Source organism: Myotis davidii, unplaced genomic scaffold (genome assembly GCF_000327345.1).
Source record: "Myotis davidii unplaced genomic scaffold, ASM32734v1 scaffold456, whole genome shotgun sequence".
Lineage (NCBI taxonomy): Eukaryota > Metazoa > Chordata > Mammalia > Chiroptera > Vespertilionidae > Myotis > Myotis davidii.
In genome coordinates, this window is record NW_006287375.1 from 1,007,152 (window position 1) to 1,018,534 (window position 11,383).

At 46.8% G+C, this 11,383-nt stretch overlaps 1 protein-coding gene and 1 long non-coding RNA gene across 2 annotated transcripts in view; one reads left to right on the forward strand and one right to left on the reverse strand.

Moving 5' to 3' along the window:
• The window catches only part of LOC107182371, a 20,350-nt gene that overhangs the window by 7,507 nt on the left and 1,460 nt on the right, over positions 1–11,383 (forward strand). The window contains exons 2-3 of the long non-coding RNA XR_001513093.1: positions 3,453–3,461; positions 6,441–6,444. This is a non-coding gene — a long non-coding RNA (uncharacterized LOC107182371). The remainder of the gene's footprint in view (positions 1–3,452; positions 3,462–6,440; positions 6,445–11,383) is intronic.
• Positions 10,098–11,229, reverse strand: LOC102767287 (transcription elongation factor A protein 1-like). The gene is given in 3 exon segments (XM_015560936.1): positions 10,098–10,327; positions 10,375–11,042; positions 11,045–11,229. Coding segments are annotated over 3 exon segments (903 nt in total). The 5' UTR covers positions 11,145–11,229; the 3' UTR covers positions 10,098–10,192.

Sequence of the window (11,383 nt, forward strand, 5' to 3'; positions counted from 1 at the left end):
GGAAAATTTCCCTTTTCAGCATCGTCCGTTGAATCTATGTACCAGCTGGTTGGTCACATGCTATTCTCGCCAGTGAGAGTTTTATATGTATTAGCATTTATTTTTAAACTAGAGGCCTGGTGCACAAAATTCGTGCACTCGGGGGCTCCCTCAGCCGGGCCTGTGCCCTCTCGCAGTCCGGGAGCCCTCGGGGGATGTCTGACTGATGGCTTAGGCCCACTTCCCTAAGCTGTCAGTTGGACATCCTTAGCACTGCTGTGGAGGTGGGAGAGGCTCCTGCCACTGCTGCTGCGCTCGCCAGCTATGAACCCGGCTTCTGGATGAGCGGTGCTCCCTCTGTGGGTGCGTGCTGACCACCAGGGGGCAGCTCCTGCATTGAGTGTCTGCCCCCTGCTGGTCAGTGCTCGTCATAGCAACCGTCTGTTCCGCCTTTTGGTCGATTTGTGTATTAGCCTTTTATTATATAGGATTGCCAGTGCCCATCATATGTACTAGCCAGTTGGTCGGACAGTTGGATGGATGTATGGTCGATCACTTAGCCTTTTATACTAGTATATATAGATGAGACATGCTAAAAACCAGGACCAGCCCTGGCCGGTGTGGCTCAGGTAGCTCAGTTGGTTGAGCATTGTCCCATGTACCAAGAGGTCTCCAATTCCATTTTCAGTCAGTGCACATCCTCTGTTGCAGGCTCAATCTCCAGTAGGGGGCATGCAGGAGGCGGCCGAACAATGGTTCTTTCTCATGGATGTTTCTATCTCTCCTTCTCCCTCTCTCTTCTTGTCTCTCTCTAAAACTTAATAAAAAACATATTTATCTGGAAATGGCCCAAGTACCCATCAGTAGATGAGTAGAAAAAAAACCTATGGTATATTTATACCATAGAACACTATGCAGCAATAAAAAAAGAAGGATCTCTTACCTTTTAAAAAATAATTATTATTTTATTGATTTCAGAGTGGAAGGGAGAGGGAGAGATAGAAACATTAATAATGAGAGAGAATCATTGATCGAATGCCTCCTGCACACCCCCTCTAGTAAGTTAAGTTTACATATTAAGGGAAAACTTCTAAGCAATTAAAAAAGAATGCCTAAATAAAGAGTTAATAGAGAAGAAAATTGCAGAACGAACGTATATCCAGTCTCTTGATTTAAAACAAAGGCACTACTACATTTTAGTGAGGTAAGGATGGTCTTTTCAAGAAGTAGTTCTGGATCAAGTGGATATACATTTGAACCTTGAGTCCTCATTACATTATGCACAATGAGCTGGATCATAGACCTAACTATGAAAGCTAAAACAATAAAAGTTCTTAAGAGACCATGGAAAAATATTTTTATGACCTTTGGATGGACAAAGCTTTCTTAAACCGGACATGGACAACACTAACCAAACAACAAAAGATTGATATATTGGATTGATAAAAATTTATAACTTTTATTCATCGAAAGACACTAGTGAAGAAATGAAAAGTCACGTCTGAGAGGAAATCCAACAAAAGACTTATATCCAGAATATATATAATCTACACATTGGTAAGAAAAATGCAGAAAACCCAGTAGAAAAGGGGGCTACCACAGACCTCAAGTGAATTAGCCATTCCCTCTCCCAGGCTTTGCTCCTTCAGTCTCTCAGACCCCCAAGAGTACCCCTGGCTGACTTCTGGGTGAGAACCACTCACCGTCCACTCAGCAATGAGAACCTTCTCCTGCAGTCTCCCTCAGTCCCTAGGATTTACTGTCGTTTCCTTATCTGTGTCCCTGCTCCCCTCCCTTCCCCCACTCTCCAAAATATCCCATAAGCTCCGTGGGGGAAGAATTTTTGTCTGACTCATCTCTGTGTCTGTGTCCTGAGTACTAGGCCTGAGCAAAGAGTGGGTGTCAGCAAATGGTTATGGACTGACTGAACATCAGCAAGTGGGGGTATAGAGTGTAGAGGGCTTCAGAGGCCTTGAGCTGAGTGATCCAGTGTGGAAGCTCTTCTAGGGCAGATGGCCTGGCTGCCCCTCAGCATGGCCAGGGGGGCTCAAAGGTAGTCCCAAGGCCAGACAAGTCGCTGAGCCAGGCTCTCCAGTAGGCCTCAGGCAACTTCCCCAAAGTCCACTTCCTCTCTCCAGCTGGTCTGTTCTTGATACTGCCAATTGGTTAAACCCAATCAGAAGTCACAGGGTAGGAGATGCTGTTGCTGTCATCCATACAGGTCGGCAGCCAGGGACACAGTGGAATGAGGAGAAGGTGGGGGGATCTGAAGGGACAAGCAGAAGCCATCCAGCACAGATGATGTCTGTCAAGTGTTAGGTCACACCTGGCACAAGGAGAGTGCTCCACACATTAGCTGCCCAATCACAGAAGCAGCTCAAAGCAGCAGGGAAACCCAGATGAGGACTGCTTGTTCCTGCTCCTCTGACCTCTCTCTTTAAGGGGTTCATCTCAACAGGAGTCAGGATATTCTATGTATCCTGGGTCTGGTGGATGGCCTTCTCCATCTCCTTACCCAACTTCACTGCATTCTACCCCTTTGTTAGTGAGGCTGCAAACCAACCTACCTGGCTATGAAGGGCCCTGTCACCCATGGCTGAGTAATGGGTTTGGGATCCTCCCACTACAGGTCCCAGCATTGAGTCATTCCCTAGCGCCTGGTAAACACCCCTATCTGCCTCAGCTGCTCATGCTTAAGAATTCTAGGCAAAGGTCCCAGCTAACCCTTGGCAAGCCTGAGGGTTAGCGCACAGGATGAGTTCCTGAGGGGGCTCTTTCAGCAAGACCGGGACTGGTCCTCTAACAGGGTGTTCCACAATGGGCTCTATGCGCCCTCTGCTGGCCACATCATTTTTGCAGATGCAGGTTAGCAGGACCAGAACAGCAGCAGAAACCCCCAAAGTGTTCTCAGTCTTTCCCGTGGGAACCGTATTCACTGCTGGGGTCCCAGCATGGACTGTAGAGGAAATCCCAAATATTGATTGCGAGCATGTGCCTGAGCTGTTGGGTGACTGTCGGAGTGAGAGGGCACTGCTTGCCCTGAAGGTTGCTGATGTACAGTAGGGTCTGATGGCCCAGCCACTGTGGGAAAGCCATCCCTCCATCTTAGCTGCCTGGGTTATTCACTCTTCAGGCAGGGAGAAGCCCTGTCCAAGCCATCCCTGCTTTCCTGAGGCCCTAATTCCTGCAGATGATGGAGATGGACACTTTCCTGATATCAAACTTCAACTGTGTGGTTCAGGGTCAAGGATAAGGTCAGATTCTGGTTCAAAGCAACATCAGAGTTTCTGATTCAGAGTCATGGTTAAGGGCAGAGCCAGAATACAGAGCACAGACCCTCCTCCTCCTCACGTGAGAAGCCAAGTTCCACCAGATCATGCATGCACACACATCTCTGAGTGCATGTGTGCACATGTGCGCCTGCGAGCATGTGTGTGTGTGTGTGTGTGTGTGTGTGTGTGTGTGTGTGTGAGTGTGAGTGTGTCTGTGTGTCAAGTGTGTAAGGACTCTCCCAACAAAGGCTTGTCAAGTTGTTTTGTCTTTCAGGCACTAGAGGCGCAGTGATCATTAAGCTTCTCACAGGTTCATGCAAAACCTGGAAACAGAAAAACAGAAAACTACAAAAAAGAAAATATAAATACTAAATGCTAGCAGATGTAACCTTATATCATTATATTAGAGCCATGTTCTTACTGGGTAAATGTAAGATGCACTTAGATAGGATGTGGGTTTGCTGGGATGTGTCTGATGTGGTGTGAGGTAGTCAGGGCCTCTAGAAGAATAAGGGCCCTGGTCTCCCCGGGGTGGGTCAGAGTCCTGGGCAGTTGTCCCACAGGGACAGAAGGCAGGGCTCACCAGCAAGTTTGAATGATGGTGTCTACTCAAGGGACTGGGGGAGTCAGAGCCACAACCAGAGCTGATACAGGCAGACTAGTTGAAGGCAGGAGAGAGCCCACAAGAGGGGTTGGGGCCCTTGAAGCAGGTACACGCAGGCCTCAACCACCCAGGTGACAGGCTCCTGTGATTATGTGGAGGTAGTGGTTTTGTACAAATAAGCAAGGGATACCCCCTTTTTAATTCATTTTATTTTCATCTACTGGCAAGTTGTTGTAATGAATATGCAAATCTTCAATGTCTGTGATAGGAATGGAACCCATAGTTTGTGCACTAAAGAATTTACACACTTTCATTGGGCTAGGACCACTCATGAACAGATTGACTGACACCCGTCTCACTCCAAAAAGGATACAAGGTGACTTACAAACACGTGTCACTATCGCAAGAGGAAGTGCATCGGGCAGCTAATGTGGCAATGAGGCACAGGGAGAAGAAGGGCGATGTTAATGCCAAGACCATCATTACATAGGTGGTTACCTTGTAGTGGAGGGAGTCTGGCAATTAAGGAAACCAGACGTTGTGATTAGGATTCCATGTCAGTCTGGAACCCTGAAGCGTGCTGGTGTGTTCTCTGGGGGTGGCCACATTGCATTGTAGGGGCTGCCACTCATTGCCTTCAGCAGGGCCTGCTCAGGGGCAACAGGGCTGAGGGATCCAAGGGGAGCAAAGACCCCATTCTGGGTGAGGAGGAGGGCCTCATTTTGAAGTGGGAGTGCAGAATGGGGAACAAAGTATTCAATGAGTATTTATTGAATGAGAATGAACGAATGGACATAGTCCTTCCTCTTTATTAATTCTTAAATCTACTCACTTCTCTCAGTATGCATTATCATTCCCCAGTTCAGGTCACCATCAGCTTTCTTTCTTTCTTTTTTTACCTTAACCCTCACCTGAGAATATTTTTTCCATTGATTTTTAGAGAGAGTGGATGGGAGAGAGGAAGGGGTCGGAGGAGAGAAAAACATCAATGTGAAAGAGACACATCAATTGGTTACCTCCCACCCCACCCCCTACTGGGTCCAGGTATGTGCCCTTGACCAGGAATCGAACCATTCAGTGTGCGGGCTGACGTTCTAACCACTAAGAAATGCTGGCCAGGGCACCATCAGCTTTCATCTCTAGTGGTTCTCAACCTTCTGGCCCTTTAAATACAGTTCTTCATGTTGTGACCCAACCATAAAATTATTTTCGTTGCTACTTCATAACTGTAATGTTGCTACTGTTATGAATCATAATGTAAATATCTGATATGCAGGATGGTCTTAGGCGACCCCTGTGAAAGGGTCGTTCGACCGCCAAAGGGGTCGCGACCCACAGGTTGAGAAACGCTGATCTAGACTCTGCAGCAGCCTCTTCCCACCCACCTCCAGGTTCTGCCCCTCCTTCTCCCTCAACCCCTGCAGTAGGCAGACTGGGTGCTCTTCCTAAATCCCAAATCAGTTCCTGCTCCTCCTTGATCTTAACTCTGTTATTTTATTTTAATCCTCACCAGAGGATATTTTTTCCATTGATTTTTAGAGAGATGGAAGAGAGAGGGAAAGACAGAAAGAAATGTCGATGTGAGAGAAACACATCAATTGGTTGCCTCCTGCACATGCCCTGAGTAGGGCCTGGACTGGAGAAGAACCTGCAACCAATGTACATACCCTTGACCACAATTGAACCCAGTACCCTTCCATCCATAGGCCGATGTTCTATTCACTGAGCCAAATCAGCTAGAGCTTTAAAAAATATATATAGTCCCTTGGCCTGGCCTGTGTTTAAAAATATATATAGTCCCTTGGCCTGGCCTGTGGGATTGGGCCGAAACTGGCTCTCCGACATCTCCTGAGGGGTCCTGGATTGCGAGAGGGCACAGGCGAGGCAGGGGAACCCCCACCAGTGCACGATTGGGGATGGGAGGGACGTGGGGGGCGTTGGCCAGCCAGAGAGGGACCATGTCTGGTCTGTCTCACTCAGTCCTGATTGGCCAGATCCCAGCAGCAAGCTAACCTACTGGTCAGAACGTCTGCCCCCTGGTGGTCTGTGCACATCATAGTGAGAGGTTGAGTAACCTTAGCATATCATTAGCATATTACACTTTGATTGGTTGAATGGATGACAGGACACTTAGCATATTAGGCTTTTATTATATAGGAGGATATATATAGTTGATTTCAGAGAGGAAGGGAGAGGGAGGAAGAGAGAGAAACATCAATGATGAGAGAGAATCATTGATCAGCTGTCTCTTGCACGACCCCTACTGGGGATCAAGTCTGCAACCTGGCATGTGCCCTTGACCAGAATCGAACCTGGAACCCTTCAATCCTCAGGCCGACACTCTATCCATTGAGCCAAACTGTCTAGGGCTCTGACCTTAACTCTGGAGTGCTGCGTTGCTACCCTCACCATCATACTTAAACCCCTTTTTGTGGCCCATGAGGTCTCAGGTGATCTGCCCCTAAGACCTCTGCAGCCTCACCTCTCATTTCTTCCCTCTCCTCTACTTCTACTGGCTTCCTGACATGTTGATAAGGCCTGGAAAAATAGTCAAACCACTGAACTTCCAACCTTTTATACAGTAGCTAAGTCAGATGTCCAATAGCTATCCCCGACTATCACCTCATCCACACCCATTTCTAATCCCCATCCAGCCTCAATTTGTGTTCAAGGCTGGGGAAAGAGGGAAGGGCAGGGCGTGCAGAGGGCTTACATATTGTAGTAATAATCATTTTTAAAAGTATGCTTTACACTTTGTGCATCCAAATATCAAGATTTGTAAGTACCATACCTAACTATCTTCTGTCCCTTTGGGCATTTGCACTAGTCTAGATGTTTCTTGCCCAAGACAGAAGGCAGGAGGGCAGGGTGATAAGGGAAGCCAAAGTATAGGCCCCCTGTGTCGACCATGAGGGCCTGTCCTGGACCTGGTGGGTAATTGTAGCCCCTGAAGGCCCTGGACCGCCTCTCTCCACCCTGTAATGACAGCCCAGCTTGTGCTGGCTCAGCTGACTTAGCTGCAGGGGCCCATGGTAGAGGCAGCTGAGAGGGGACTTGTAGTCATTCTGTGGGGCCGGCTCACCTTTCACATGCACCAAATATGTGTGTGTGGCGGGGGGCAGTCTCTGGGAACACACTTGGCCAGTTCAGGGCTGTCCCCACAGGCTCCTAGAGATGTTACCAGATTCCTTTTTCCTTCTGGGAAGGGGGGAGGAGGGGCGCACCAGGCTCTAATTCTGAAGCAGTAGAGCCACCATTAGGTGGCTCCACTCAAGCTGCACCTCCTGCCCTCTGCTGTCTGCCTGGAGTCAAAGCTCTGGGTCAACAGGGACACACCTAACTTTTCTTCAATCCCTAATGGGAGGAACTTGGACGGGAGGGTTGGTCCCGTAGTCCAGCGAATGGCTATGTGCAGAATGTGTTGATGGGTATAGATCAGTGGTTCTCAACCTTCCTAATGCCGCGACCCTTTAATACAGTTCCTCATGTTGTGGTGACCCCCAACCATAAAATTATTTTCGTTGCTACTTCATAACTGTAATTTTGCTACTGTTATGAATTGTAATGAAAATATCTCATATGCAGGATGTATTTTCATTGTTACAAATTGAACATAATTAAAGCATAGTGATGAATCACAAAAACAATATGTAATTATATATGTGTTTTCCAATGGTCTTAGGCGACCCACAGGTTGAGAATCGCTGGTATAGATGGTGTCAATATACACAATTCCCTCTGTGTGGCATTGGTTAATCCTGGGGACTCTGCTCTGGGGAATTCCAGGAGGGAGCAGGCCTCCGGCTGCTGCAGTGGTTGCCAGGGCCTACAAGAGTCATCAGCAGTCAGGCCTTAGTGCCAAGCAGTGGAGTCTGCCCCTCTCCCCTCCCCGAGGGAGGGATCACAGGTGAATGGGGAAGGCAGGGGTCAGGCAGGCCGAGGAGACCTCTGTTTAAAGGGAAGGCCTGCACCCACCTGCCCTTCCATTCATTCAGTGCCTTTCCACCCAGTACAGATATTTTTTGCCATCTGCTCAGAAGAGTCACTGGGTCCTTCCCTCGGGATGGAGGGAATAGGGGGACAAGTCTGGCCTGTTTTGAGGAGCCATTGGCCAGTGACGGCGCTTAGGGACAGCATGAAAGCAGGGCTTCATTTGCTATGCTCTTAGCCATGCTAGGGTCAAAGGTGGCCCTGCATACCTGTTCTTGAGCTGGAGGAGGTGCTCTAGGATTGGGACTAGTCAGGTATCGCCTCCTACCAGTAGCCTTTCCCTCCCTGGACAAGGTTGCTGTGTGGATCTCTGTTCTCCTGTTAGTTTTCCCCACTAGATAGAGCTTCTTTGACATTCATGGCCCCCGAATCCCCACCAGAGCCTCAACTGTCCCCAGCAAATGTTGTGGAATGAATGTATGGATGAACACAGTAGAGTGATTACCAGAAGGGAGTGTGGCTTTGTTTACACAATGGATTTGGGGAAAAGGAGTGTAACATGGCTGTTCAAGGTGGCTGTTTATTCATTCAGCGACATACAACTGGTGTGTTTAGTGAGGTCTGCTGGAGGCCACAGTAGTAAGAGGTGTTCATGCATTCATTCATTTCTTCCTTCCTTCCTTTCCTCCTTTCTTCCTGCCTTCCTTCCCTCTTTCCTTCCTTCATATATTTTTGTTTCCCACTCCCTGTTGAGGTCCTGGGTACCAGGCCCTATGCTAGAGCTGGAGACACAGAGGCAGCTCCCCTCCCTGGGAAGGGAAAGTGGTGAAGGAAGTAGATATGGATGGGGCCAGGTAGCCTGCATGAAATTCATCCATGAGGAGCTATGGGGTCTGTGTGGGAACCTGACTCAGACTGGGCCCACAGAAGGCTTTCAAAGGAAACAAGCTTTTGGGAGAGAAGTGTTCTAGGCAGGAAGAATGACATGGAAGGCCAAGGAACGTTGAAGTGCCCAGGCTGCTGGAGCATCGAGTATGAGGTTGCACATGATAAGAGAGGCCATCAGGGTTGGATAAAGGGGATTGATAGCCTTGCTGAGATCTGTGTCCATTCTGGGGGCAGGGACACCTTTGAGGGGTTCTATATATGGAAATGACATGATCAGAAGCACACTGTTAACATAGCACTCTGTCTGTGGAGCACAGAAAGGGTAGAGGGAGTTCAGTGGAACTGTGGGCAGGGTGAATGACCCAGGTGAGAGATGGTGGTGTCCTGAATTTGGGCTGTGCCTGCAGGAATGGAAAGCAGCAAATGGCCTGAGATCCTCCAGGGAAGAGCTACAATGGGGAATGTGGTGGGGGAGAAGATGAAATTGACTGGGAGATGCTGATTTCATTTCCCGAGGTAAGGGGAATGCTGGAGCAGGAGCATTTTGGGTGGCGTTGAGTAGGATATGGGGTGATACTGAGGTTGCCTATTGAGTGGCCACAGAGAAAGGTTATGTGGGTCTGCAATGGGCCTTTGATTTTCCAAATCAAAATCTAATTATGAGCTATTTTTAATAACTACACTATACTAAAACACTAACATTTCCTTCCCAGTATATCTTCCTATGAGGGGAAAACCATTAGACACTTTCATTCTTTGCCATTGCAATATTCTGCAAAACTAAAATACTATAAATTCAGACAGGTACATAAAACAAAACTGAACTGATTCCAACAAAGCCAAGTCATGTTTCCAAAAGTAAAATCCATTAAGATCAAGTAATAAACATGTATGAGAAATTACAAGAAATAATGATCATGGTTAGTTTACAAATGCAAAATAATATCTAACTATCCCAGACTTGTGAATATAATAATTAAAAAGAATTTCATATGCTAGTTCAAATATTATGTACAATTTAGATAAGCTGGTCAAGTATACACCACATTGAATAAACTTACAATTATATTATCTTTCTCCTCCTTTGATATTTGCAGGTACATGCTAATAAAGAAAAAATGTAATTTTACTTTTTAAAAATTCTTTATTAGTTAAGATATTACAAATGTAACATTTCAACTGTGTTTGTTTCAGACTGTAAAAAAAGTAATTTTCCTTTAAGAAGGAAAAAAGGTAAAAATAAATTGCCAAAAATTTAATTGATAAAAATTTAATATCAATTACTTATAAAAATGAAAAAAAATTGAAATAGATACCATATAATTATTATGTAGCCTCCCTACTGATCTGAAACTACAGGCATTTAAGAAAGGATGATACTATGTCAAAAACAAAGACATAGGGATGCATTTTCTTTAAAAATCTGATTTGCAGATAAACTACTTTGTTGGCCTAGTTTTGAAGCCAGTTACAAAATCCATTTTCTCAGTGGTCCAGACTTTTTCCCAATTCTTCCAACTCAACAGAACTTCCATCGATTTCCACATTCATTGCAGACAACACATGTTGTCATTGGTTCATCAGCACTACGAGTTTGTAGCTGTGTGTAAGTACAATTCTTCTTTTTACATTTGCCACATGTGAATAAGTCAGTCTGGGTTCCGCCCGTCTTGGCCAACATTTGCCACATGTGAATAAGGCAGTCTGGGTTCCGCCCGTCTTGGCCATCTGATGCTCTCTGATGGCTTCTGCGGTCAAGTTTTTCCTCATCTCTTTGAGCTCATCACTAGCCATTTCCTCTGCCGTCATCCTAGCCAATAAGTCAGGAGAGATATTGCCACACAGCACATTTTTCCTTAAATTTGGATTCTTTGCATCCTTGAGATTTGATATTCTACTTTGTACTCTGTTTTTGTATTTCATGCCTGTATTCCTTATTTCTTGATATATAGCTTCCTCAATTTGAGATCCTAATTCTTCATCAGCTCCAAGAGCAATGTAGTCATCTCCTGTTCGAAGAGCGGCAGCAAGCAACTCCCTACACTTTAACCGTACAGAGTTGGAAGTGCTTGGTGCCCGAGGAAATGATGACACGTAAGTATCTTGAGCATTTGTCTCATCCTTTCTGCTGCTTGCATTGCCACTGGAGCGACTTTCTTCTCTTGCTTCAGGGCTATTCTGTGATGTAATTGCAGTATCTTTTTTCTTTTCTTCAGGACCTTTATCAGTTGATGGTCCATCTAGTAACTTTTTCCAAGACTTCATGAGAGACTTTGCTAAAGATGTCACTTCTTTATCTGTACTCTGCTTGCGAATAGCATTTGCTGACTTTCCAATTCTTGTGGACTGTAATAATTCCAGGGTCATAGAATATTCTTAAGCTCCTTCAGCAAACCCAATGCTCCAGCCGCGTTCTTCTTCTGCACCATCTTGTCCATCTTCTTGGCAATGCGGACCACCTCGTCCTCCATGGCTCCGGCAGGTTTCCCCCGTGCCCAGCCCGTTTGGGACCGGGAGCAGGCGACACTGGGGTAGAGATCTCGGTGGGGCACTCGGTGAGCCAAATGAGGCAGGCCAGGCCTAGGCCCTTCCTCTAGAACCCAGGCGGCAACAGCGGCTCCTCCCCCACAGGCAGCGCCAATTAAGCCCCGCGCGCTCTGTGCAGGCGCTACGGATTGAATGCAGGTCGATGCAGAGGGGCGGGCCCGGG